The following is a 27927-nucleotide window of genomic DNA, read 5'->3' as shown; positions in this document are numbered from 1 at the left end:
CAGGGGGCGCGCCAGGCCGTTCTCGGCACTCAGGCCCGGCAGGCCCCATCTCGCTGGTCCGGCGGCCGGAAGCGGAAGTGCACTGACGCCCTCTCGCTGCTGTGCCGTGGCGGAAAGATGGCGGCGGCCATGGCATGAACGGGAGCCGGCGCGGCCCCAGCGGTGAGCGCGGCCGCCACCTCTCCCCGGTCCTAAACCGGCGCGGAGACCACCGCGGTTCCCGGTCCCCCGTGTCCCTTTACCCCTCGGGCCAGCGGGAGATCCCCAATACCTTTGGCCGGCGGGCCCTCAGCTCCCCCCGGGCTTCCCTGGAGCTCAGTCCTTCCTCATCCCGGGGGACCGGAGCTCCTCGCTTCCCTTTCGGCAGGTGGGCCTGAACACACCGCGGGTGATCCCTCCTATGCCCCCTTGCCCCCAGCTCCCTCCGTTCTTTCCAGGCTGTACCCTGTGCCTGCTGCTTGTCATGTCTGCATTTACTCCTGGCTTCCTGGGCTCCCTTCCCGGTGTATGGGAGCTCCCTTTATTCCCTTGGTGTCCAGCTGTGCCTGCGCCCTTCCCTGGCTCCCTCCTTCCCCTCCTGGTTCGCCGCTGTGTCTCTGTTCAGCAGGCAGGACTGCCCTTGTTTTCCTGGTGCCTCCCACTGCGATCTTTCTCCCAGTCCTTCCCCTTGCTCCCCGTGTCCTCCCGTGTTATTCCCCCTCTCCCTCTGTACCTTTTAGCCGACCTCCTCGGGTGCTCTGGTCCATGTGAGCAGTTCCCTGTGCCCTGGACTCCAGGCCGGTGCCAGGGCATGTGTGCTGTCCCTGCAGGATGAAGATGAAGTAGAGCTCTGACCATGGACCATGAGGCCCCCACGATCAGGCCCCGGCGCATCCAGAACCAGAACGTCATCCACCGCCTGGAGCGCCGCCGGATCAGCTCGGGCAAGGCCGGCACCCACTGGCACCAGGTCCGCGTCTTCCACCAGAACGTCTTCCCCAACTTCACCGTGGTCAACGTGGAGAAGCCGCCCTGCTTCCTGCGCAAGTTCTCCCCTGACGGCCGCTACTTCATCGCCTTCTCCTCCGACCAGACCTCGCTGGAGATCTACGAGTACCAGGGCTGCCAGGCGGCCGAGGACCTCCTGCAGGGCTACGAGGGGGAGATCCTGGCCAACGGCAACGACCAGAGGTCTGTCAACATCCGCGGGCGGCTCTTCGAGCGCTTCTTCGTGCTGCTGCACATCACCAACGTGGCCTCCAACGGGGAGCACCTGAACCGGGAGTGCAGCCTGTTCACGGACGACTGCCGCTACGTGATCGTGGGCTCGGCCGCCTACCTGCCCGAGGAGCCGCACCCGCCCTTCTTCGAGGTGTACCGCAACAGCGAGTCCGTGACCCCCAACCCCCGCTCCCCGCTGGAGGACTACTCCCTGCACATCATAGACCTGCACACGGGCCGGCTGTGCGACACGCGCACCTTCAAGTGTGACAAAGTCATCCTGTCTCACAACCAGGGGCTGTACCTGTACAAGAACATCCTGGCCATCCTCTCTGTGCAGCAGCAGACCATTCACGTCTTTCAGGTGACTCCCGAGGGGACGTTCATCGACGTGAGGACCATCGGCCGCTTCTGCTACGAGGACGATCTCCTGACGCTGTCTGCCGTGTACCCCGAGGTGCAGCGGGACACGCAGACGGGAATGGCCAACCCTTACAAAGAGCCCTTCATCAACTCCCTGAAGCACAGGCTGCTGGTGTACCTGTGGAGAAGGGCCGAGCAGGACGGAAGTGCTATAGCAAAAAGAAGGTTCTTCCAGTACTTTGACCAGCTGAGGCAGCTCCGCATGTGGAAGATGCAGCTCTTGGATGAGAACCATCTGTTTATCAAATACACAAGTGAGGACGTGGTCACGCTGCGGGTGACAGATCCTTCCCAGGTACAGAATCACAGAATGGTTTGGGTTGGAAGGGGCCTTGAACATCATCTAATTCCAACTGTCCTGCTAGGGGTCCTCTAGACCGGGTGGCTCAGATACTCAGGCTGCTCATTGCTTTGGGACAAGTGCTCAAGCATTACAATGCTGTGAGCTGTTCTTTAATGAGCCTGGAAAGGTTATTTAGGATCCCTAGTACCTGAGTCTTTTATGATGCCTCTGATATTGAATAACTTCTGTATCTTTTTTCTTATTTCCATTGCTATCTTCCTTCTCACTTGCAAAATGAACAAGATCTGATTGTTAGCAAGTCCCTTTCTCCAAGGCTTGTTCCCCATGCTCACAGATGCTGTTCAATCCTCTTTCCCTCCCCAAATCCCCAGATGAATTTAATTTTAGCTGATATTTTATATAGTCCATTAAAATTGTAGAGGTAGTCTCTCCCTTTCCTCATGTATCTTCAAGCATGTTTTTCAAATATAATAGTCTTCATTTTCTCTGGTACAATTACCATTTCTGTTCTGCCTATGTGCTTAGTCTTTCAAGCTTCAGTAAGAGGTAGTATTTATGATCTCTCCAAATTGGAGTAGCAGCTTTTAGATCGGGCTAATGGGCCAATTGCTTCTCTTTTCAATTTAGTACTAAAGAAGTGGAATTAGAGCAAATGTAGCTCAGTCAGTGCTGGGTCCCTCCAGATGTTTCACAACCCTGCATGTTGATCATCTCTTTTTACTGCTTTTAGAGTGTTTGGTCATGTTTTGAGCCCTGTGAAACGAAGAATAATTTTTATTCCTTTAATCAGCTTGGTTTTATTCTGTTGAAAGTATTTAGCAAGAATTTTTAATAAAATATCCAATGCAGCATGTAGGTCTGATTGTTCCCCAGAGGTTTGTTATCTCTCATGCACTTCTCTTCCCCACATCTTTGCCAGGACTCAGCTCCTACAAGAAATAAACAGTAGCTCTTCATGTATTGCCTTTGTCGAGTTCTTCCTGGGAGATGACTCTGGTTTGTTTTTATTTTCCTCTTCTGTGGTGTTTGTTTGGGGGAGTTGCTTTGGGAAGAAATAGGTAAGGCTTTATCTAATCCATTTTGCCCATTGGTGTAAAGCTGAATGTCTGTCTCAGAAAAATGAAGGCTCTGTGGCAGTGGCCTGCAGGATTCTGCTCGTTGCTGGTGTATGGAATGAGTCCTGGCCCTGATGTAAATGTTTGTGACTGGCTCAGCTCTGCACTCTGCTGTTGTTAGTAGGGTTTAGTGCCTGGTTTGCTGCAGGGAGCTCTCGACTCTTTTCACCCCAGGGTTACTTTAAGATGCAGTTTATGGCTTGTTTACAGTGCGCCTCAGGCACTGGGTTTCGTGCTGGGGGAAAAGTGTCTCATTTCTCAGTTCTTCCAGGAGATAATTCCAGCTGTGGAGCAGTCTCCACAGACCTGTCTGAAGGTAGATGTTGTGTTAGGGCTTCCTGAATAAAACTTGGCTCACAAAGTAACTACAGCTTCCATTTTTCTTCAGTCTGTCAGACAAGGAACACGAGGTTTCCAATTTCAGGCTCCTTTCTTCCCCTCTGACTTCTCTGCCAAGAGGGTTGAGGAGTTGCTGTTCATGGTTGTGAGTTGTATGGTTTCCATCTGGGTCTGCACTGTATCCTTTGAGATTTTTAAGAGTGTGCTCTGCATAGGTAGCTTGTGGGGGTTTTGCTGTTGTAGGCTTGTGTTGATAGGCTTGGCAGCATTGCTGTGTGATTTTTGTGGCACTCAGCTGCTGCCTCCCATGCTCTGATGATGTTTTGGTGGTGTTACACGTGCTGCAAAAGCAGTGCAGGTTTCCCTGCTCAGGGACATCCTGTAGATGTGTCTCTGTGTTAACCTGGCAAAGGAATTTTTTAAATTTAAAGTTGGAGGATACTTCCTGTAGTCTTCAGTGATTTAAATAGTTTTTCCTTCTACTGTCTTCTCTTATTTTCTCTCTGCTCCAACCCTTTATTTCAGAAGGGCTTCCCTTTCCTCAGGCAGTAGTCTAGTGAGTAACCTCATTTGTGTGTTGCGTTTGGACATGTAGGGGCTGGATTGTATTATCATAGTTTATTTTGGGGCTGTAAAACCTTGTGATATTTGCAGATGGGTGGGGTGGGCAGAATGCCTGCCATCATCCCTGAGCATTGTTTGGGAGCAGTAGGTGAAGCATTTAGGAATTGCCTCTATTGGCAGAAGATTTAATCAGATACCATGGGAATTAGTTCCCTTTGAAGTGGGGACAGGTTCTTACTTTGGGGTGCCAGCACTCGTGTCTCTAATGAAAGCTACTTTTAATGACCAAGAATTAAATATGCCCTTTCCCAATGGGATGGGAATGTCACCTCCCTTTGATGTAGCTGTGCTGACACAATGTCACCTTTTTTCCCAATTTCTTGCTCATTCATGCCAGGATTCATTGCCATTGCCAGTCCACAGCATGGTACAAGGGCCATTTTGCACAAGAATGTCAGCATTAAGGAGTCGTTAATGTCTTTCAGATTTTCATTTCTGTGTTGACAGGGTACCTAGAGGACACAGCTTTTTGTGGGCAGTGATGTAGTGCACAGTACATTAAAAAGGCTCATCTCTGTGTGATGCAGATATTAAGAAGGGGAAGAAAATAATATATCTATGCAGAGGTAAAAATAATTTAAGGTCAGCTAGCATTGGTTCTGAAGTCATTTTTTCAGCAGGAATGAAAATTAAATTTGGCACTTGAGTAAGTGTTTTGGGTTTGGTGGAGGACAGAGAAGAAGAGAAAATAGTACGGTTGCATCTAGTTCGAGTTGAAAAATTGGAAGGCCATTAAGTTTTCTTAAATAATCACAGCTGAGAGGTGGATAATTGGGTATGTGTTGAGGCATTCCAATAGGAGAGTGGATTAGTGTGAGGATGTAGGATTCTCCTGTGCTGTGGAGAATTTGAATGAGGTCTGTGGTGTGATGTGGGGAGAAGGAAGGGACAGCTTCCCTACCTGTGCTCTCCTGGGTAACCTCTGCCTCTCTCCCCAGCCCTCATTCTTCGTTGTATACAACATGGTGACCACGGAGGTCATTGCTGTGTTTGAGAACACATCTGATGAGCTGCTGGAGCTGTTTGAGAACTTCTGTGACCTCTTCAGGAATGCCACCCTGCACAGTGAGGCTGTCCAGTTCCCCTGCTCAGCTTCCAGCAACAACTTTGCGAGGCAGATCCAGCGCCGGTGAGCCATTCGGAGCATGCTTTATTCCGTATAGACACACGCTCACCCCCGTCTGCTGAAGGCCAGTATCAAATACCAACCCTGAGAAAACCAGCTCCTTTGGTCCCCTTTGCCAGGTGGTGCAAGGGTCAGGACTATACATGGTTCATCTTGCAGCCTGATGCATCTGATTTTATATTCTGCAGCATTTACCTTGTTAGAGGAAGGAACAAAGCAATTGCAAACTGCTGCTTAGAAGAAAGGAAAGGAATTTTGAGGGAGAGATGTTTCTGTCTCTCCTTGAGCAGTAACTCTTTTGGAGGTTATTAAAGTATTACTGCCCAGTAACTTTGGTCCCTGAAGATAGGATTTGTCAAGATGCTGGCATGATCCAGTTGAGTGTATTTTGCCAAGTGACATTCTCTGAATTTAATGTGTACCACACTGTGTTCTGTAGCATTTCCTCAACATCAGTCACCAGCTCGTGGTTCTCATCACTGTACTAGGAGAAGGGAAACTCTTCTGCTTAGATCTATTGTGAAAGCTGAACAAAATACCAAAATAACCTGGGTTTCTAGAATATGCTTTAACAGTCAGATGTGGTTTTAATGAGGCAGAGTGTGTTATTTCTCTAGGAAAATTTTGTTGTGACTCAGGATGTTTTGTTCTTCCAGTGACTTGTTTCTCATCATCCAAAGTACTTGCCATCCACTTACGGGCATCAAGCTTCTGTTGACTTTAAGCTGATGTCACATAAGTCTGACGAAATTGACTATGTCTGTAACTTTCTAGAGCAACCTGTCAGGAAATCCATAATGCTTAATGGGAGAGAGAATGAGGGAACTCACTGAAGACTCATGAAGAACAACTTCTGCCTTTTGTTAAAGTAGAAAGGAGAGTCTTTTCCTCCCCTTGCTACAAGGACCTGTAACAGGAGTGTTGTAACTTTCACAGCAAAGTCATAGTCCACAGTGAGCTGGCTTCTGGCTGAGTGTTTACCCTCATAATTGTCCCTGCAGCTGATCTGACTGTTCTTGCACAGTCAGTCTTGCACATGTAAAGTTTCAAATGTTACTTGGAAAGAGAAATCCAGCCTATGTTAATCTCTCCACCAGGAAGAACTTTCAGCTCACTGTAGTTTCTGGAGAGTTTCATGCTTCTCATCAAGGTTCTTCATCATCTAAGGTTTCTCCCTTTATGCATTTAAAACAATGGGTGGAGAGAGGAGGATTGTCAAGTCAATGTTAAGGGCTCAGCTGTTACTGTGAAAGCCCCCTGGCTTTTGCTCATGCTGTTTCCAGGCTTCATGGTAGAACTTAGATTGACTGATAAGCTGCTAATCCATCTCTCCCTGTTTCTGATCCTGTTCATTTCCTGTACTGCAGAGCAGCTGGGTCCAGATGTTGTGAGTAGGGACATTCTTCTCCTTCTGTCACTCTGGACATTCTGAGTGAGACAGCAATGATAAGGGAGGATGAAAAGGTTAGCAGAGCATGTTGATATTTGAATCACTGTGATACATCTTTGGAAATGAGCTGTTTTAGTTCTTACACTGCAGCTGTTTTCTTTCCCTGTCAGTTTTCCTGCTTAGTTTATTTAAGATGTGCTGTTCACCTGTGGCCTTTGTGAACAAAAGGTGTCTCTTGGTTTGCTGCAGGTTCAAAGACACGATTGTGAACGCCAAGTACGGAGGGCACACGGAGGCCGTGCGGCGGCTGCTGGGGCAGCTCCCCATCAGCGCCCAGTCCTACAGCGGCAGCCCCTACCTCGACCTGTCCCTTTTCAGCTACGATGACAAGTGGGTGTCAGTCATGGAGCGGCCCAAGACCTGTGGTGATCACCCCATAAGGTATGGGGAGCTGTATGTGAGGAGAGAGTGCAAGGAGTCACTATAAATCACCTCTGCCATGTGGCATCAAGTGTGCAGAATAGGGAGTAGAGGGAAGCCTTTCTCTTAGGAAATCCTTTCACCAGGGGATTTATTTCAGCAGTCCTACAAAACTTGGCCTCTCTCCTTTACAATAATGCGGATGTGTGGGAGGGTTCTTCATGTTTCCTTGCTGAGTTGCTGTGCTCTGGGGAAGGTTTGGGTGGTGAAGTCTCAGCCTTTTCCATATGAATGGTCTTGTTCCTCCTCCTCTTCTTGCAGTGCTGCCGTTGTGTTTGGGTTGCAGCGTGATACAGCTCTGATGTCTGCTTTCCTGTGCTGGAAGGATCCTCTGTGAGCATGTGGGTTTAGTTGGCAAGGATTGTCTGGTTTGTCCTGTGAATAAAATAGTATCTGGGCTAGGTGTTACTCAGAAAGCTTGTGGTATTGATTGAGCTGTTTTCAGACTTCCCTTGTTTACTGTTCTCACCCTGAGAGCTGTACTCCTTGTCATACTCCCCTCTCTCTGTGATCTGTAGGAAATTTCTGTCTGTAGTAGGAATTTTAGCCAAGTGTCTGGGCCATTCTGTGCCTCTTCTGTCTGAGCCTCCAATGCTGGCAGAGGGAGTAAGTCTGAGCTTGAGAATAAGGAGGTTTGCAAAGCTTCTTAAAGAAACATCAGGACTTTTTATTTCTTTTTGTTGGCTGCAGCCATGGCTGCAAGAGGTAGTGGTTAAAAATCCAACATCTCCAGCTTGACAGGCTCAAAGGGCCTGAGTTATCAAGGCAGAATAGTCTTTCTGCTCCTAGTACTGCAGAAGCAAACCTATGCTCTGAAAACAAAGAGAGCCTTCAGTGCCTGAGTGCTTTGTTTAGTGACAACACACGTGTTGGGGGCTCAGGCAGCCTAGGGAGATCATTCTGGACCGCTTCCCAACTTTATTTTCATTAATGCATTTTCAAAAAGTGGTTTCATATCTCCCCTGGCTCTGACTCAGGTGGCGGGGAACTTCTGATTATTCCTGCGCTCTCAATTCCCAAATTATGTATATTTAATTGATTCTTCTGCCTGTATGATTTGGTTTGATCTCCAGCTTCCATGTTATCTGCAAAGAAAGCCTGCCCTTTTCCCCCTTGTCATGCTTGACGTTGGGAAAACTTGCAGGGTGGCAGTTGTCTGCCAGCGCCAACCTGCGCCCGGCTCCCGCGGACAAAAGGCAGCAGAACCGCAGTCATGTGCTGCGGTGGAGTCTTTGTAGTAAACAAAGCCAAGTGCCACCTTCCCTCCCTCCCCTGAGCAAACCAGCGTTTCAGAGCCAGAGCTTTTAAAGCTCAAAGCTGTGCAGAGTCAATTAGGACTTGAATAGAGCTTCGGAGCAGTGGGGCTCCTGGTTTTTGGAAAGTAAGCAGAAGATGAGGCGCTAACCTTAACCATTCAGTAGCTGAAATAGTGCTGCTGTGGTTCTCACATGCAAAACAAAGGGATTAATAAAATAATGCCAGCTGTCTGTTGGGGTTAGAGGGCTTGGAAATGAGGGACCACAGGATTTGTAATGTAAGTCCTGTAATTGTCTGGAATGGAAAACCCTTCAGTAGCTAAGGTTGTTATAATCTGTGTGCAGTTTCCTGGCACGATGTGAGAACTAGGAAGGCTTCCAGACCTTTTCGACATCAATTCAATATTTCTGTGCACTGTGTTCTTTTAACCCTTAGGGCTTTTCTGCATCCCAGAAGGTTCAATTCTGCCTACTTAAGAGACCAGTGGTTGCTTGCTGTCAGACGGGAAGGACTTTAGGTTCCCCATCACCACCGCCTTCCAGTCTCTTTTCAGGAGGCTTGAAGAGATATTCAATGAGTGAAATGATGGCACTTGAGGGAAGAGACTCTAACACAGCTCTACCTATAGCAGGGGGTCTCTAAAATCCATCTAGATTGCTAATAAGGAGCCATTTAACCAAAGAATTGGTCTGCAGATAAATCTTCCATTTTCCTACAGTTTGAAAAGGCTGGTCTTGCTGTTTCTGTTGACATACAATTTTATATTGCAGTGCCTAATTTATCCCCAGAATGAGAGCCCATGGAAATGGCCTCTGATTGCAGAGCACTTTTAAAAATACATTTAAAAATACCAAACTGAGCACATCTTTAAGATTACAGGGAGCTTCATCTTGAGTAGTAAATTGTTGTGGATTGGGGGAGAGCGGAACAGATGGAGGACTGTGCTTTATTTAAAGAATGACCCTCTGCATACCCAGCCTTGTGTAGGAGGGAAAGGGCTTTTTGAAAAGCCAAATACCAAGATTGTGACTCTCTTGCTGGGTTCTTGTGTGCAATTTTCAGGCAGGGCTGGCTGGCGCTTTGATTCAGAGGAAGGGAGAGGAGAGTGGCCCTCCAGGAAGAACATGAGGTTCTCAATAGGCTATGTTGTTAAAATGTGGAGTATGTCTGCTTCTGAAACAGCATCGCTGGTATCTGTCATCATCTGTTCTTCCAGGCTGAGAGCTGAGTGCATCGTATTGCTGGCAGGGGGGAGATGTGCTCCGACATTAAAAGCGTTCTTGGAGTTAAAATCCGAGGAAAATGCAAAATACCCGCATGCACTAAGTGTTGGTGGAAAAGAAAACAGCTGGGAGGCATAATGGCAATTCTGTGCCTGAAGTTGGAAGAGGTCTAATGAAAATGGTCTAACAAACAGAGACAGCTTCAGGGGGAGGACTTGAGTTAGAGCCCAGCTACTTGGTGAGGGTATCACATCCAGAAACCTCCACCACTACATCCCAGAAACCTTCTCCAAAGTCTTGGGGAGGGTGGGATCCTCACAGAGAGTCCTGTGTTCTGACAGCAGCACAGGACAGTGGTGTTACCTGGGCTTATGTCAGTTACACAGAGTGTGCAGGGGGGGTTCAGGAAGCAGAGAGCTTCCCTGGACTCACCTGTCTCTTCAGCGCTGTTTGTCTCATCCCCCTGGAAGTGTTCCCTCTGCGATGGAGCTGTGTTCCAGAGCTCACCTGATGCATATGAGCTTGACCCACAGGCAGGTGTGTGGGTGACAGCAGAAGGTCATAAGGTTTTCCTTGACCTTTGTCCTTGCTGTGGTTATTGAATCCAATTCATCAGGTACCTCCTGCACAGCCTATCTCATTAATGCTTTTTGGTGGCAATCTAAAAGGAATTGCAAAGCCTTACTTGAGCTGTACACTACAACATGGCACCGTTGAGCAGGATTGGATCGACTTCCTTGATGGATCCCTTCCTTGACGGAACAGGGAGGTAGCAGGCACAAGGACAGCAGTGTAAAGCCTTCCCTGGCAGTACCACGAGGAGAAAAGGGTGGCCTGACGCTCTCAGTGAAGGCCATTGCTAAAGGAAGGGAGCTCAGTTCTGTACAGTTTATCTGCCTTAGGGATCAAGGGGAGCAGCTTGCATTAAGAGAGGATGGAGAGCCAGCACAGGTGGGGTGTGAACCAAACTGACTCCCTCTTGTGAAGTCAGCTTTGTCCATCAAAGTGACAGGCAGAGTTCTCTCATTGCTAATAATAAAATAAAAGTGATGTTTTTCTAGACAGTGGAAAACAACTGCCCTGAGAGGGACTTTCCTGTGAAGCCAAGAGCCAGACACCCAGCTAAGCACCTTCTGCTCCTCAGGGAGCACCAGAGCTTGAACAAGGCACTTGTCTCTGTGTGCGGAGAGCCCAGATGGCAAAGTCAATAGTCGGGAACAGCCGTAATTGACTCTCTTTTCCTTTCAGATTTTATGCTCGTGATTCTGGCCTGCTGAAGTTTGAGATCCAGGCAGGCCTCCTGGGGCGCCCCATCAATCACACAGTGCGGCGCCTGGTGGCCTTCACCTTCCACCCCTTCGAGCCCTTCGCCATCTCGGTGCAGCGCACCAACGCTGAGTACGTGGTGAACTTCCACATGAGGCACAGCTGCACCTAGAGGGGCTCGGGGCTGCTCTCCTTGGCTCTGGGCCTCTGCCACACGTGCACCAAAGCCAGACACTCAAACCTTCTGGGAAACCAAACCATCGCTCGTGGAAAGAAGCCTCACCTGGGAGCTCCTGCCAGTGGCATCTCGCAGGGCCCTCAGCCTCAGCTGTGGAAAGCTGATCCACCCCAGTTATGGGGGTGGATACTTCTTACACTGTTTGTACTGCAGAGATCCCCCTGCTGTCCTTCCCTGCTCCTGTTGGTGAACAAAGTGTAGCTGAGGTTCCTTTCCTGGTTTCCCAGAGGCATGGCTGTTTTCTGTCCTGCTGTGGGTCTTAGGATGGCAGAGATGGAGCTTTGCATCACACTTGTGGAGCACTCCCTTCTGCACTGGTGCTCTCCTACTGTGTTGGACAAATGACCTGTCACAGAAGGAAGGCATGGGAGCCATGGGGAGGGCTTGGGTATAGCTCCCCCTGTTTGTGTCTTCAGAATTGCTAGGGAAATGAGATCCTTCTCTCATCCACACAATCTACTCATATCATTTTAATATGCAAGAGGTCAGGAAAAGAAAGGTGTGAGAAATCACTACAGTTAAGATACATGAGGTGTGTTCCTGACCCTTATGCAAGTCATTTAATCTATGTGCCTTAGTAAAAGCTCCTAAGTGAGAGGTGGTGTTACACCAGCAGGCCAGGGTAGCTGGTTGTGTCTGTAATGCACGAGGAGGTGTGTGCAGGAGGAAGATGGGTGTTTGGGAAGGGTGTGGGGAGCAACAGCAGCTCCTTTGTCACGTCAGAAGGACTTTTCTACAGCATGGGGGTTAATCCTCACAGCCATCTGCAGTTCTGCTGCTGAGAAGAGGGAGACCCAGCTGCTGGCATCCTCCTGTGTGTTGGAGTACCAGCATAGAAAATGAGTAGGATTTGCCCAGGAGGAAGGGTGGAGACCTGAATTCATGTTCACTGCTGTGGGTGGGCAATCTGGAGATGAACTTGTTGACTTAGGTTGCTTACCTCTGTCTGTTTGATCCACTGTTCTCTGTGAGAACCCAGATGCTGTTTCCAGGCTTCAGAGCACAGCTGGCCAGTGTGGCAGTGTTGGCTGGACCATGGCAGTGTTTGTGCTTCTGATAAATTAAGCTCCTGGGTGTAATTACCTGCCACTGTGGGCTGGTGAGGATGCTGGCCTGCCCTTCTTGCTTAAAAATGGAGGTTTTGGTTGTGAGCCAGCATCTGGGGGTTTTTACAGGAGGGCTGGTTTATGACTGCTGCCAGGCAGCACAACCATCCCAGCATCCCTATGTGCTCCTTCAGAAGCTGGAGCCTGTTCTTGTCCCATTCCTTTAGGAGGTACAGTGGGGGCAATAGAAAAATGGTGCTAATACACAGGAGACCCTCTCCGTTAAAGGACCTCGTGGGTGTCTTAATTGGACCAAAATGAGCTGTGGATGATGTGTTGTGGCCACATGCCTGTGAAGAGGAGTGTTGGAGTCATGCATTCATTTTGCTGGTGATGCACGGGAGAAGAGCTGAGTGGGTGGAGGATGCCTGCTCATGGTATGAGTGGTGGACCTCAGAATTAAGGGTGTCCTGGGGTCCTTGAATCAGCCTTCACTCTCTGCCTCACTGTACTTCTCTCCTGGCCTTGCTAAACATTATTTCTAGGGAAGACAATGCATTTCGCTGCTCTTTTCCTGGTGTTTGCACTGTTGGTGTCTCAGGTCTGTCAGGAGTGCCGGTGGGTCAGGAGACAACTAACAGAGGAGGTGTCAGTGCTTTAGCTGCAGGTTCCTCTCATCTAATAACACTATTTATCATGGTTTTAGGGTTTTATCCTGTGATCTGTTCCTCAAACATTCAATTAAAGCTCCAAGTGGAGAATCGTTTGCACACTGTAGATCATGGATTTACCTCCCTCTGCACCACTCTCACAGCTGTTCGCACTTCAGTATGAGACTTTTTTTTCCTCCCCAAGCTTCCAGCTGCTCCATCTGAGACTTTGTTTACTCCTTGGTGTCACAGCCTTAGGAAGTCAGTGCTTACTAAATTAGCTGTCAGATTTCCATTGAGACTCTTTTTTCAGTGGCAAAAATATAAACTTCAGCATTCCTGTAATAGGGGCTTTTGCCACATTCAGGCTTCCCTGTGTGAAGCAGAGTGTGTGGCATGGATTGTTGGACGTGGGGCTGAGAGAGATCTGTTCTTAGCTCTGCGATTAAATTCTGAGGCTGGGGGCAAATCTCTTCCTACTCCAGCTGGTGTTTTCTTCTCCATAAATGAGGCCAAAAACATATTTTCAGCTTTTGTAAAACACTTTGAGATTCATGGATAAAAAGTGCTGGATAAGTGCTAAGTATTTTCATATTATGTTTGCAGACAAACTGATCATACTGGGTACTAATTGCCTTGGAGTAGCATAGCAAATCCTCTGGTCTTGGCTGCTGCATTTTATATCAACAACAGAGTTAATTTTGTTACAGAAGTGTTTGGAAAGAAAAGTCTCTCATGCTTGAAATTTTGATGCTTTTATTTAAGAAACGAAAAGTGTGTGTGGTGGGGAGGGTAGGAGAAAAGGGGGAGATATTTTCTACCTGATATTTTTCCTAGGTTAGGGTAAAGATTTGTTAGCAACACAAGACAAAAACAGAATAAACAGAATTTGCTTTAAAAGTCTGATTTATTGTCTTTGTCTTCCAAAAATCTGAATGGTATAGATGGGAATTCCTTTACTAAGAAGAGATGGCAGGGCTGTGCAGACATATCCCATGGGAGCTTGCTGCCTCTTCCTGGCACTTGGAGTACAAGTGTCCATAAGAATGTTCCCACCTGAGGCATTTCTGTGGTTCCTGCAGATTTCTCAAATTCTTGTCAAAATGAACTAATGCCGGGAGAAGATTTCTTTGTTACATTTTTCCCTTTGTATATTATTACTAGCCCAGCTTGTACTCTTCCTTTATTCCATTTACAGCATTTATCTAACCTTTTGGTCACTTTCTGCATGATCAAGGGATGAAAGCTTGTTGTGGTTTAACCCCAGCTGGCAGCTCAGCCCCACAGAGCCACTTGCTCAGTCCCTCACCAGTGGGATTGGGGAGGGAATTGGGAGAGTAAAAGTGAGAAGACTTGTGGGTTCAGATAAACACTGATTAATGGGTAAAGCAAAAGCCACATGCAAGCAAAGCAAACCAAGGAATTAATTCCCACTTCACATGGTCTGGCAGGTGTTTAGCCATCTCCAGGAAAGCAGGGCTCCATCCCCTTTTGCCCCAGCCAAAGCCAGCACAAAGCTGAACACACCTTGCTTGGCAGAGCAGCCTGTCCACTGCTTTTAGGTTGGGCTGAGGCACTGGGGTTTTCCATGTGCTGCTCCCTGCCTCTTGCAGAACAGTCTGGCTGAGAACTCTGCAGCATCCCTGTTTGTGTTAGTTCCTCTAACCATCTGCATCATGAGCATGAAAGTGATTTTCCTTTGAATCTTTCCTCCATTTCTCAGATGCTTTCCTGTGCAGACCTTGAGCACACCAGAAAGCTCTCGAGCCTGTGGCTTTTCAGATAGGCGCTAAGCGAGGAGGAGATGCTTGAGCTGGAAACTGTGTTTGACTGGCAGCAAAATCCCGTCTTTTGTTACTTCTTGTGCTGCCTTTGCTTTAAGAAAATAAAAGTAGTGAGAGCAGGACAGCTGCATTATTTCTTATATAAAAGGCATTAGACAGAAAGGCACAGAAATCCCATTAGAGTCAAACATATGGATACGTTTAGGATGTGTCCCTACTAAAGACTCCTATCAATTAACCTTCCAGTGCTCATGGCTGGCCCTGATTTAGCTGCCTGTGTGTACTGACAGGACCTTCTTTTTGCCCAGGTGCTGCATCTGTTAAGCTCTTCCCTTGGTCATTTTGACCCAGGTAGAAGAATCAGATTTCTGATGCTTTAAGAAATCTCTTTGTTTTTCTTCTTTAGGATCTGTGTTGCTGCTTTTCTGCCAGCTTTTCCTGCAAGGATCTCTCAGGGCTGTGGGCAGAGAGATGGTAAAGGGATAGCAGTGAGACATGTGGCCCTCTCACAGCTGTTGTCCTTCAGATAGGTGCATGATGCAGAGCAAATGGATGTCCTGTGGACAATAGGACAGGATTTTGTGGGTTTACTTTGTCCTTGCTATGCAAGTTTCGGAGTCTGTGTCTTTGATGTGCCTGAATCTTGTGTTTCCTTGTCTTGTTACGGTAGTAAAAGCTTTTCTGGTTAAATACTCCTGAGGAGGAGGGAATGGTGAAATGGCTTTTTATTTTTTATTGTTTCCCTTGCTCCAGGGCTGTGGGGGCTGTGGGCTGAGCTGTGCAGTGCAGTTCCAGCCTGGTGCTGGCTCAGGCAGCCCTAGTCCCTGCTAGAGTTGTTTGCTGACCATGGTCTGATTTGACTTTGTTTCTCTTGGGGAAGAGCTGTACTTACTCTGTAAGGAAATAAATTATCAGAAAAATACTGATGTGGGAAAAACACTGAATGACACCTTTTTTTTTTTAATGATGTTTTGACATAAAAATGCTATAGTTTTAAACTGGCAATGTGGAAACTGGTAATTTATGGCCAACTGCTGTGACCTTGCATGTGAGGAGAACTGGAAAGAGACATTGCCCTTGGTTCTGGCTACTCTGGGCTGTGCTGCAGCATCTGGGTAACATGTGGGCCCCCACTTGATTAATGAGTTGAGGACAGTTGTAGAGGAATGTCATGAGATGGCTCATGGATGCCCAGGGCCCTTGGATAACACTACCAAGTCCCCAGCATTTGCTGCATTCTGCTTTGGCCAGGAATGAACTGGAACCTTTGGATGAGTTTACTTTCTGTGGATGACAAAACTAGTTTGAGTTCAGTCTTTTTAAAGCCAGGCACATGTTATTCCTACTTTCCATGGCTGTCTTCTTCCCTTCTACCCAGCAGCTTTGCAAAATGCCAAACACAGTCCAGAGCAGCCCTGGCTTTGCCCAGAGGGCTCCAGCCTCCCCAAGCCCCTGGTTTTGGCAGTGAATTGTTCCCTCTGAAAGCTACTCTTGCACAAGTTCATCCTTCCATCTGCCAGTGTCCTTCCTCTATCCAGGTGTGTTGTAACAGCACCAGGTATGGAGGCAGAAGGGCATGAGGGAGAGTTGGGTGGCTGAGCACACTGTCACTCTCCCAGTGCCTGACTGGGCAGCAGCTTCTGGTCACCTTGGATGGGGCAGGTGAGGGTGCACTGGCAGTGCTGACATCAGCCCTGGGCTGGAGCCCTGGGGCAGCTGGAGCTGGGATGTGTGAGACCAGTTGCTTAAGGGGCTTGGAGGGGTGAGAACCAGGCAGGTGGCAGGGAAGCCCTGCCAGGGCCATCTGGCTGCTGTTGGATGTGATTTTAGGGTGGTGTTAAGAGCGGTGGGCAGCGCTGCGTCCCTGTGAGTGCCTGCTCGCTGCCACTGAGCTGGTCATTTGATAGCTCCTTGGTGCTTCTCGGAGGCCTAAAATGGAGCAGTGCTGGATTAGATGTACCCAGTGCCCTTGGTGAGCTCCGCGGAGATATGATCCTCGCCCTCCCGCCTCCGACCTGCTGGCGCCCAGTGCCGTCGCCACAGCAACGGGGAGAAGCAGCCCATCCGCATGGAAACGGCCTTGCTGTGCCCGCCAGCCGCCTGGGGACAGCGGTTCAAATGGCGAGCTCGGAAAGTGAGGGGCAGCAGCGCCTCTGTGGCCCGAGCTGCGGGGCTGAACACACATCCCGTGGGTTACTGCAGTGCTGGCACTGTCCCTGTATGGGGGACTCCCATCCCAAAACACTGGCACTGCCCGCAGCGCAGAGCCGGCACGTGCTCCGTTGTCTCTGACCGTGATGGATAATTTTCATTGCTGCTGCCCTATTTTTTTGGGGGCTGGTACTTAAGTCAGGGTAAGTTAGATTATCTGTGCTGATACCTGCAGCAGTGTAGGTAGGTCACTGGTTCACCTCTGACTGGTTAGTACTTAATGCTTGTAAAATCCCTCTTTGTAAGGAAAAAGGAGCAACGGGCAGCTAAACAGGGTCTCCTATAACATAGGACAGACAAATGTCATCTCAACAGCATGATTGTGCAGTGCAGCCTGTCTGGCTTTGGGCAGCAAAGTCTGAGTTAATCTCTCCTCATCCTGCCTCCTACCCCTTAAATCCCCCATGGCTGCTTCCCCAGAGAGGGCTCAGGTTTGAAGGTGATGTTGGTGCTGATCTGCTGGCTCTGATAAGGGCTGGGGAGAGCAGCTCTGCTGTGCAGCTGCTTGTGGCCAAGCAGGGCTTGTTCCAGTTTTACACTGGTCCTTTGGTGACTGTGTCTCTTGGCTGCAGGATCACTTGGAAGGGGATCTCCCCAGCCAGCATCACTTCTTTGGATGGATTTTGGTAAACAGGGCTGGTTTTACAACCATGTCCAGGGACAGATTGTCCCAGAGCATCTCCCAGTGCTGGAGAAAGCTGCTTTCTAGCCATCAGCCTTACTAAGAAGTCCCCAGGGCTGGCCAGTCTACAGTAATTTGCTTTTCTTGGTCAGTTTGACCCTGGCAGGTCAGGAAAATGCTGTTTCTGTGGATTTGGCAGGAGCAAAATGAAAGGCAGCACCCAGATCTTGCCAAGGGGCTGTGTGAGAGCCTGGCTGGCAATTAGGAGAGCAAGGTCTGTGCCTGCAGGCTGGGGCATGCAGACATGAGTCCTATTTCACTTCACCTTGGGACCTGCAGAAGGGGCAGAGGATGGAAGACTGGTGGGTGAAATATGTAATTCTCCTGCCTGTGGCCCCAAGTTTTATTACCTGGAGACCTGTGTGGGTGGGAAGCCTGGCCTGCTGCTGTGCAGAGGAGCCCCTTGTGCCCAATCCTTTCTCCCTTCTGCTTACTTTTTTTTTAGAAAAGCAAGCAGTGAGGTTGCTTCTGGAAGCAGCTTTCCCAAGCAATGGCTGTTAGGGCTCCAGAGCTGCTGAGATGTTTGGTCCAGGTGCACAGCCTCCACTGTCTGAATCAGTAGATGTGGGCATAGCAGGAGGGTTATGGACTCTGGAGAAATTAGAGGACCCTGCCAAGTGGCACTAGTACAGGGGAAGCTTGGAGAACTCAGCAGAGGAGGTGTGAGTGGTTTCAAAAAAAACAAATAACATCGAGGCTTGGCTCCCCTCTACAACTCCGCAGGAGGACCCTGCAGCCCTGCCTCACCATCAGTGTGGGGACTTGGATGCTCTTAGGCTGTTCATTAGTAAAACCTCTGAGCAGTTCCTACTGCCATTGAGTACCCATTAATGCCTCTTCAGGGAGAGGAGAATATTGGGAAAGCAGAAAACCAATCTGAGGGCCCTTTATCTCTTTTTGGTCTGAGAGGTCTGAGGTTGGAGGGGAAGAGGGGCCAGGTGCAGATGCTAGGCATGAAAGCAGCACTGTGATTATCTTCCGAAGTCTGAGTGCAAAAACATAACCTGATTTGAACTGTTACTTCTTCAAGACTCCTGGGGGTGCTTTAGGGTTATAAACACCTACTCAGTGACCTTCCTTGTGCACATCTCGAGCCAGGTATTCCCACAGCAGAGGGAAAGCCAGCAAAACCTGCACAGATGTCTTTAGCAGCTGCAGCCAGGCTGCTGTAAGCCACCCCTGCTGCTACAGTTTATTAGCACTGCAGGGTCTGTCCCCTTCTCCCCCTTCTCCTTGACTGCTTGTGTATAGTCAGCTGTTAAAGGACACTGACATCACTTTATGGTTTAATTGAATCTCACAAAGGGATCCAAATTGGCTGCCTGACTCTTGTCACTGAGATGCTCGTGGAAGACATAGTAAATCACCAATTCAGCAGATAAAGCTGCAGCTCTGGGCAGAAGGGCCTTGTTGCTGGGGATAAAGAAGAAATTCCTCTTTGCAGAATAATACACGATTAGGGAGATGGCTGAGGGCTATTTTTCCAGGCCACCAGGTGCCATCCCAGGTCTAAAGGAAGGGTAACTGAGTTAGATTAACTCCCCAAGGTAGTGTGGCACTCAGTAAGGGGTAAACAAACCTGAGGCAGCATCTTATCTGTAAGTCAGGAGACTGTTCTGTTTTACACAGGGATTTACTGGGATACAATGGAGAGAGGTCTACGTGACTGTTTATTTAGAACGGAAGGCAAAATCCCAGGAAAGGCCAGTGTTGAACCAGGATGAAGCTTTGCAACCAGCAGCATTTTCTGAGATTGTTTCTCAGAAAAAGTAATCTTTGAGTGTAGGGAATCAAAACTTAGGAGGGAATGGAGAGCAAAATGTCCAAAAGCAACAGGGAAGCCCAGAGGGAGAGGATATGACCCTAATGAGAGTGCTAATGCTGTGGCCATGCTACTGACAAATAAAGTAATTGCTGCTCAGGAGGAATGTGAGCCAGTAGAAAACAGCTTTCTACCCAGATGCCAAGAAAAGCAATTAGAACTCGTAAACACCAGTGGCTGACTAAAACCAGGCTCTTAATTAATAGTTTCATTTGAAGGGTAAGGAAATCGTTAAGCACTATTGGCGTCTGTTAATTCCCTGCAACACAAACCACAATAGAGTTTTAAGCCTTCTTCCACTGTACAGTGTGTGCAAGAAGGAGCACCCCAGCCCTTGCTTTGTGCAGCTGTGCTCCCTCGCCTCGCTGACTGCCCCAGAGCCCTGGGATGTGTTGCAGGATAAACAGCTCAGACTGTGCACTAAGTTAGGACATGGTTTTGGGAGTGCTTCATCAGGGCAGGAGAGAATGTGGATGGAAAATGTGATTTCAGTAAAAAGCTGTACAGCTGAAGTATCATGCTGGGGAGTTCAGAGTACAGGGAGCTGGGGGTCTGGAAGATTTGCATCATGCTGTACAGATCCCAGCCACTGAGCCATGGAGAACAGCCTCAGCCTCTTCTGTCCAGCACAGAGGGTGTTACAGGACTGTCAGTCAAAGCAAGAAGTGGGGGTAGCTACCAGAAATAGGCAGGGCAGGGAGGGACGTAAAGCTTCCCACTTGTATAATCAGTGGTGATGCACTGGCAGACCTCCTAAAACCCTCACAAACACCCAGAAACAAAGAGTGTTAAGGAGTGGCCTTTACAGAGAACACAGTCTTGATTTTAAGTGTGGGCAAGATGAAGATTTATTCTTGTTGTTTTCTGACTCTTGATTCACACACATACTCTTTTCGGAATTCCAGGAGGACTACAGATCTCTCCACAATTTTACTTTTCAATTTGTTCATCTTCAAGTGACTTGGGCACCTCTTGCATCGATGCAGTGAACAGGCTGTAGCAGGGAACAGCAGTGTCTGGTTTTCTGTGTGTTAGACAAACCTGCCAGCACAGCCTGGTGCCCCTCCTTTGTCAGGCTGGTTGCTGTGCTGGGCACAGAAACCAGTCCAGCCTTGCTGTAAGCACATCACACACCCCTTTCCCAGCCAGCTGACTGCATACTCAGAGAATTCATCTTGGCAGTTTATGGCTGACCTGCTATCTTCTTAAAAAGCAGAATATTAAGTCCCTAGTGCAGCCGTATTTCTGGAGTGAGGGAAAAACTCTTCTAGTGTGGCAAACATCTATGGAAGTGCCTCTCTTCCTCACTGTCAAATCTGTGACAGCTCAAGGAACTTCCCTTTAAGATCACCCACCCTCCCTTCACATTCAGAGTTGGACTAAAGTAGATTTGTCTGAATCTTGTTTTCTCCTGTCAAATGCAACTCAACAGGCTTTTCTAAGCACAGTGATTTCTTTCAAAACCTGCTGTATGCCATTCAGCCCCATGAAGGAGGTTCACTGCCTGGTTGCTATGGTACCCTTTCTCTGAAGAGGAAGAAAATAGTTAACTATACAATTTAAGGAACTACAGAGGAATGACAGAATGAGAAATAATAGAAAGGAAGATTCTGCATTTGCAATAGAACTGCTGGTTGCTCTAAAATACACCATGTTTACAGGTGAAATACTTGCCCAGAACACATTGTATAGTGCCAGGGCTTCTCTGGCAGCAGGGATTTCAGTGAGATGCCCTTTGCTAGGCACTGTGACTCTGCCATCCAGCAAATCAATCCTGTAATCAGTTACTGCTTTTACCTTCCCTGCTTAATGCTCCTGACATATTTCCTTGGCAGAAATTCTGGACGGAGCTGGGACAGCAATAATACATCACAGACCCACAACAAGCTCCTGCTGCTTGTGGATACACAGAGGTACAGTTCAAGACTTGAGTGCTTTGTATCTCCTTGGCAGCATTTAATTATTCCTTGGGCCTACTAACCCCTGCTTGCTTTCCCCAGGACCCCAGAAAATCCAGTTTGTGGTACACAAGGCAGGGCCAGAGACTGCAAGAATCAAACCTGGCAAGATCCCAGCAGCCCCTTTAGAAAGTGATGTGCTTTCCTTTGCCAAGAGCAATGGCAGGTCAGTACAGCCTGGGTGAAACAAAGCACTGCAACAGATCTGAGGCAGGAATGGATCCAGGCTGGTGCTCTGTGAACAGGGAGAGCTGCCTCTCATAGGGCACACGTAGCTCTGTGAGCCAGGGGGAAGGAAAGAGTTACCCCATGCCTTGTTTCCCAATGTGAGCAGTGAGACAAAGAAGGAAGGAAGATGACCTGACTCCATGCAGTTGTTTACTACAAATGACTACAAGGAGATTGAGATCTCAGGCTCTCCTTCTGCCTGACAAGGGCACTAATGGCATGGAGGGCTAGACAAGAGCCACATATGGTGGTAAGAGGAAGAGAGCAGTTGAAAGGCAGTAATAAGCCAAAATACTTCTGGGAACACAGCAGGAACGGCTGTCAAAAGACCAACATTTTAATCAACAAACTCTGTAGACAAGAGGCTTCCCACTAAGGGAATACACAGATTCCTGCTTTTATCAGTAGCTTCTACCTCCTGCATTTTCAAGGCTCAGCATGGTCTATCCAAGCTTCCCTCAACAAATATTTCCAGGGAGGGTGGCCTTCCAGAATCAGTCACAGAAGCAACATTCGACTCAGTCTCTGATGAACTGATGTTGAAAGCTGTGTGTCCCTTGCACTGCCCCTCACATTCTCCTGGCTTTCCGTGGGCGGCAGCCGTTGTGGGGGACCGGGCTGTTGTCGGTGATGGAGATGATCTCCAAACCTCCCATTGTCAGCCCCTTGATGGCAGCCTGCAATGAGATAGCAGATGACACTTAAAAACACACAGAAAAAGCTCAGGGCAAAACAGTTTCGTCCCCTATCTGAAAATCAACTTGTTCCGATTCCTCTTACTTCTTAATTCTTAAAAATAAATAACTCATATCAGAAAACCCAGATTAAACTTATCTGCTCTAGTCCTTTCTTGAGCATTCCCATTGATTTTCCTACTTTAGCCATAAGAAACCCCAAATACAGCTTTTATTCTACCTCCAACATGGTATTACTCTAAAATTCTAACGACTCTAAAAATTCATTACTGGGTACTTGAATGAGGAATCCTTTTTATCAGGTTCAGAAAAACCAAGTTAATTGAAACCAGCCTGAGTTTAGAAAACGTCCATGATAGCTGAGAAAATAAAGTATGGAAAAGAAACTCCAACACCTACTTTGCGTCCTGGTCCCAGTCCTTTCACAATGACTCGCACGTGCAATACACCCTTCCCACGTGCTTTCTGTGAAAAGAACAACTGGTTAGTGTTCTCTCTGACATAAACTCTGACTCCCCTGGTGTCTTTCATTTTCATAATAGTATTTAAGTAAAAATAAAGATTAGGTAGTAATAGATACAGAAGACATATATGGGGATTACTGCAGAGACACTAGAAACAAATGGGATATGGGGTATGGCCGTGGCAGTTCAAGAGAACTTCTGTGCTAGACTGTGAGCTCTGCACACAGACAAAGCTCTGAAATCAAACTGTCTGTGACCTAAAGCCAGAGCAAAAAAGGACATATCCATGGATACGTGACTGAAGTGGCAAGGGACTAACAATGACTAACTCTAAGCTGTTTTCCCTTCTCTAATGTGGCGACTTCTCCCCTGTGAGCAGTGGATTCTTTCTGGAGGGTAAATGAGAGAGCAGGCAAGCTTTAGATTTGCTGTGCAGGAGTCTACACCTCCAGGGCAAAAATTCTAGGGGCTTTCAAACTGTAAATGAAGAACTGCTGTACAGCACAGCCCTGCTGCCACCACGTGGAGGGAGATCCTCTGGCTCTCTTTCTCATTGTGCTCTGGTGCAATTAACGTACTAACTACTTCAACAGTGACAGAATAAATCTGTCCAAGCACAGCCATGCAGCTATTAGGAGGCTCCAACGAGCACAGATTAATAGTGAAGATGTTCTTATATCCCTCAGAGTCAACCACAATAAGCTGCTGGCCAGCAGTGGCACCAAACTCCTGTGGCATGAAAGACTGAAGTGAGTTCCACCTAATTTAGGGTAAGGATTTTCAGTTTAACCTTGTCTCATTCTGCTGTAATGAGGACTGTGACACAGCCAGCCTCATCTCCTCCACCTGGACACCCACATGTTTTTTTTTAGAAAGAATGACAACAAACCATATGCACCTGGAAACTACAGGTGCAAGAACATCACTTTCTGTGACTGGAACTGCTGGCTGGAGCTCAGTTCTCTGGCAGAGAACAGATATAAAACATCCAGACAATAACTACAGCTACTTCTCAGTCCCCTACGGTGCAAAACTTGAACTGCAGCTGATTCAGGGTCTACAGTCCCCAAATGACTGAGAAATGTTCACTCAGGAAAACAGGCGGCTATGCAGACCGGCACTAGGAAAGGACAGGCTCCAAGTTACAATCACACACTTCCAATCACAACCCGCACAGCTCAGCTCCCACTTGGGGCATTTCTAACAGCTCTTTCAAACACACTTTGTCTGTGTGCAAACAAAACCTGGGACACTGCTCCAGCACCACAGGGCTGCCTGCAAGCCAGGGCTGTGCACAGGTACAGGGGCAGGCAGTCAGAGCTCCCTTCTGCAGGGGGGGATCACAGTGGGGACTCACCACTGCCGCTGCCATGGCCGCGGTCTGTGCTGCGATGGCAGTGCCCTTCTTGGCGTTCTGGAAGCCCTCTGTGCCGCAGGACGTGCGGGAGAACGGCTGGTTGTCAAAGCTCACCACCTGGATGTGCGTGCTGCGGAGGGACAGGGGCAAGGGGAAGAAGCAAGCTGGAACAAAGCTTTATTCTCCAGTTTCTCGCTCAGCTTACTGCATAGCTGACTGCAGGACTTCAGTCTCCCTTTCAAAGTATCCCACTTGAACCCACTGCAGAGACCACCCAGCAGTGACCTGGTCATCTTACAGACCCAGGCAGAACCTTTATGGAAAAGGTGTGCTTTATCTCAGCCCTTTCAGATCTGCATCTCACTGCATTTTATCTCTTCTATTAAAAAAAAAAAACAAAACCAAACAAAACCGCACAAAACACTTCTAGAACTTGAAAGAGCCTTAAGCAGTAACATATCACAGGAGCAATCACTGATGAAACACAACTGTCTCATGGAGAATATGATAATTTTTTTAACACCTGTGCAGAAATAGTGCTAAAACAGTGGGCTAGTGGGAAGTAACCTGCTGTTACAGCTATCAGCATCTGATTATTCATATCAGAATGTAATCAAAATGTACAAAAACAATCTCATTGATTTTTAAGACACTCCAAGAACAGTCAAGCTCCCTGAACAGCACTGAGGTTTAAATCAGTATCATATTGCCAGCCATGAACATCACTCCCTCGTCTGTTTTTCTTTGAATCTTTAGATCAAAATGATGACAGGCCAAACCCCGTGTTCTGGGCTTTTATTTCACACGAGAGCAGGAATGGAGCAGCTAATTTGCTTACTTGTTGTACGTTGCTTTGATGTGAGCTATCGGGACCTCTTCATAAACCTTGCCATCCCATCTCATGGAGTTCCTCTGCAGGATTAAAGAGCTGAGGAGCAAAGTAAGAATTATCAGGCCTCGCTCTTTAAATATTACAAAGTTTCATTTCATATCGGGAAATAAACGAAGAAGGGATCAAGCCTCCGAAAAACACAAGCTGCGTTTCTGATTGAGTCAAGCGGCTCCCTCCCCATCCTCGGCTGAAAACCCACCGAAGGCGATAAAACCTCGCAGCAAGCGGCAGATGGCAGAGCCCTCCCGGCGCGGCCTGGCCTCGGCTCTCACCTCTGATCGGCCTCGCTCTGCTTCTCCGTCTCCTTGGCAGCCGCCCCCGCCACGTCCTGCAGCCTCGGGGCGCCGGTGCGGAGCCCGCGGCACAGGGCGGCGGCGCGGCCCCTGAGGGAGACAACCGCCGGTGAGCGCCGGGGGAGATCGGCTCTAGCGACAGCGGGAAGCCCCCAGCGGCCAACCTCGCAGAGCGGGGGGCCCTCCCCGCTGTCCCCCCGCTGTGCCCCCGCTCCCCACCGCCCGTCCCGCCCTCTCCGCTCACCCCCAGCCCAGCAAGCGCAGCCCGGCGAGCGCCATGGCCGCGCTCATGGCGGCGGCTCCGGGCCGCGCCGGGGAGCGGCCGCCGCGGAGCACGCCGGGAGCGAGGAGGGGACATGGCGGGGCATTGTGGGGCGCGGATGGCGGCGCCCCTGGCGCAGCGGGCGGCGGGCAGCGCTCGGTGGGTTTGCAGCGCTGCCGCGCGGCGCCCGTGGAAGCTTTTTGGGGCGATGTGCTTGTTGAGGCTTCCCCGAATCACGCAGCCTCTGGAAAAGGAGGAGGAAGAGATGGCGGCGCTCATGGAGCAGGTAGAGGGGGATGTGTGTGCGTGTGTCTGCGTGGGGGTGTTGATGGGGAAATGGCGCCCTCAGGCATGAGGGGAGAGCAGCAGTAGGGCTGGTGGCCTTGCACACTCCGTCTGTGATGTTGCTCCCCGAGTGCTCTGCGTGCGATTTGCACCGCACGCCGTGGCTGTTGTGGTGTTCCCATGGTCCTCCTCCGAGGTGTTGGTGCCCCTGTCACGCGCTCCTGCTGCAAGCAGGGAAGCCCTGCTCAACCTCAGGAAATTCCTGTTGCCTTGCTTTTGCTGAGTTGGAAATAATGTTATTCTGCTTGCTAATGTAGTGCTTGTGGCTTAAGAAACACTTAAGGAGGCTTCTTTATGTTGCTCTTCTAGATAGAGCTGGAGAAGAGCCTCTATTCAGATCATGAAATGCGTAAACTGGAGGAGGAGGAGCAGCTCAAGAGGAAGATGGAAAGCTTGTATGATGAGGATGAAGCTCGTGGCAAGACGGTCGTCATGGCTCAAGACCTGGAGGAGAAGTGGGAGCAGAAGTTTCTGCAGTTCAAAGCTGCCCCAAGGATAACAGGTACAGCCTGGAGTTCGTGGTGGGTGAAAACACCCAGGTTGTTTGCCAGAGTGCAATTCAGTAGAAGGAAGGCATTTTTAGATCTCTTTCTTTTGTTTGTTTTAAAGAGAGTCTTGACTCTGTGGCAGCACATGTGCAATTAACAGTCTGACAGGAAAGTCAGTGTTCCCGTGCTGCAAAAAAGTGTATGTTCACCAGGGCAAAGCGATGAACATAGATGTGGTTTCCAGACAAGAGAAATGTTTGGTCATTTGGTTCCCAAGCTCTGCTTAGTGCTCTTGTTGATTTTTGTGAAGGTGGAGATCCAGGCTGCCTATTATAGAGTCCTTCTGGAAAGGACAACAGCAGCTCAATCCTGCAATGACTTCTAGAGGGACTGAGAGCATTCCTGACTAGATTTTTGTCTTATTCCATGTATCCACATTTGTGTATTGTTTCTTGGTGTGAGGTATAGAGGGTTGATAACCAAGGGGGTCAGAGCATGCTGCCAGGAGACTTTGTTGCCAGCATGTGTTGGTTTTTGGCAGATGCTGATAAAAGCAATGATCGAACATCGTTGAACAGGAAGCTGGACAGCAACCTGATGCTTCTGGTGAAACAGAAAATTGGTAACCAGGAGCTGTGGCTCCTGCCTCAAGTGGAGTGGCAGCCTGGAGAGACGCTACGGAGCACAGCTGAGCGAGCCATGGCTACGTTTTTGGGTGTGTAGCTTGACCCTCCCTCCTGTTTGTCCCAGTGGTTTTCTTCCAGTGCCCTGTGTGAGGGATATTTGCCATCTGCTGTAGTGAAATCTTCTCCCATCTGCTGGGAAAATGCATTTCATGGCAGAGGGCTGGCACGCTGGGAGTTGGGATCTCTGGCTTCCAGCAGCAGCAGTGCCATGTCTGGCCATCATGGGCCATTTTGGGGTATCACCAGACACCTCACCATCCCTGAATGTCTGGGATTGCTTTGGGCCTCTCTTTCCCTCCTGTTGCCCTGTAGTAGCTTTTGTGGCAGATGGGTGATGAAGGCAAACACGTGTCCTTACTTTTCAATCAAGATTGGCAAAGCTGGATACCCTCTCCTTCCCTTCCTCCCTCCTCTGCTCTGAGAGGACTCTCTGGTCTCCAAATGAGCTGTTTTTTCATGAGGAAAAAACATGTTTTTTTCACAGTTGTCAGTATTTCTGCCAAAGAGGGAATGGTCAGTCTGTACCACATACAGGGAATGGCTTATGCTGTGTTGTTGTTATACAGGGGAGCAGTTATTGTTGCTCTGTGTTCTTATGTCTTACTCTCTCTTGCATTGCTGGCTTCTTGCAGGAGATCACATTGAAGCCAAAGTCCTGGGGAATGCACCTTATGGGATTTACAAGTATAAATTCCCCAGGGCCATCAGAACTGAGAATAACGTGGGAGCCAAAGTCTTCTTCTTCAAAGCCTTCCTCCAAAGCAGGGATTTGTCCCAGGCAGAGCTGAAGGCAGATTACCTGTGGGTCACAAAGAAGGAGCTGGGAGATTACCTGAAGTCAGAATACCTGAAAAAAGTCAATAGATTCCTCCTGGACTTGTGAGCAATGGCCTGTGCTCCAGCAGATGGGGAGGATGTGGGACGTGGCTCCAGGGAGGAGCACAGCTGCTGCTTTGCATGGTCTGGCTGTATGAGATGTTCACTTGGGCTCTGGAGGATAATTTGCCTTTGCCTTATTTTCCAATTCTCTTCACTGGCCCTGTACTGAATAAATATTAAAATCGATACTCGGAAGTGAA

The 27927-nt window shown here is 48.7% G+C and overlaps 3 protein-coding genes across 6 annotated transcripts; 2 read left to right on the top strand and 1 right to left on the bottom strand.

The window, feature by feature from the left end:
• Window positions 1-22054, top strand: DET1 (DET1 partner of COP1 E3 ubiquitin ligase). Of its 4 annotated transcripts, XM_068203724.1 has the most exons (6): window positions 1-367; window positions 810-1918; window positions 4944-5134; window positions 6771-6962; window positions 21016-21093; window positions 21181-22054. In XM_068203724.1, the coding sequence occupies exons 2-6, from the start codon at window positions 836-838 to the stop codon at window positions 21272-21274; spliced, it is 1638 nt and encodes a 545-aa protein (XP_068059825.1). In that variant the 5' UTR covers window positions 1-367; window positions 810-835; the 3' UTR covers window positions 21275-22054. The 4 variants fall into 4 exon arrangements, with proteins under 4 accessions (XP_068059825.1, XP_068059822.1, XP_068059823.1 ...); XM_068203721.1 differs by lacking the exons at window positions 21016-21093; window positions 21181-22054 and adding an exon at window positions 10730-12220 and having other exon boundaries at window positions 3-367; XM_068203722.1 differs by lacking the exons at window positions 21016-21093; window positions 21181-22054 and adding an exon at window positions 10730-12220 and having other exon boundaries at window positions 3-367; window positions 788-1918.
• MRPS11 (mitochondrial ribosomal protein S11) lies at window positions 21683-25464 on the bottom strand. Its single transcript, XM_068203727.1, has 6 exons — window positions 25312-25464; window positions 25047-25157; window positions 24721-24810; window positions 23883-24012; window positions 22461-22526; window positions 21683-22043 (listed from the first exon to the last, which is right to left on the bottom strand). Exons 1-6 carry the CDS (start codon window positions 25356-25358, stop codon window positions 21936-21938), a joined length of 552 nt encoding a protein of 183 aa, XP_068059828.1. The 5' UTR covers window positions 25359-25464; the 3' UTR covers window positions 21683-21935.
• MRPL46 (mitochondrial ribosomal protein L46) lies at window positions 25433-27927 on the top strand. The gene is made up of 4 exons (XM_068203725.1): window positions 25433-25615; window positions 25984-26176; window positions 26704-26877; window positions 27481-27927. Exons 1-4 carry the CDS (start codon window positions 25448-25450, stop codon window positions 27729-27731), a joined length of 786 nt encoding a protein of 261 aa, XP_068059826.1. The 5' UTR covers window positions 25433-25447; the 3' UTR covers window positions 27732-27927.

Source organism: Anomalospiza imberbis, chromosome 13 (genome assembly GCF_031753505.1).
Source record: "Anomalospiza imberbis isolate Cuckoo-Finch-1a 21T00152 chromosome 13, ASM3175350v1, whole genome shotgun sequence".
NCBI lineage: Eukaryota > Metazoa > Chordata > Aves > Passeriformes > Viduidae > Anomalospiza > Anomalospiza imberbis.
The sequence above is the reverse complement of the archived record's forward strand: the minus strand, read 5'-3'. Positions and strand labels throughout refer to the sequence as shown.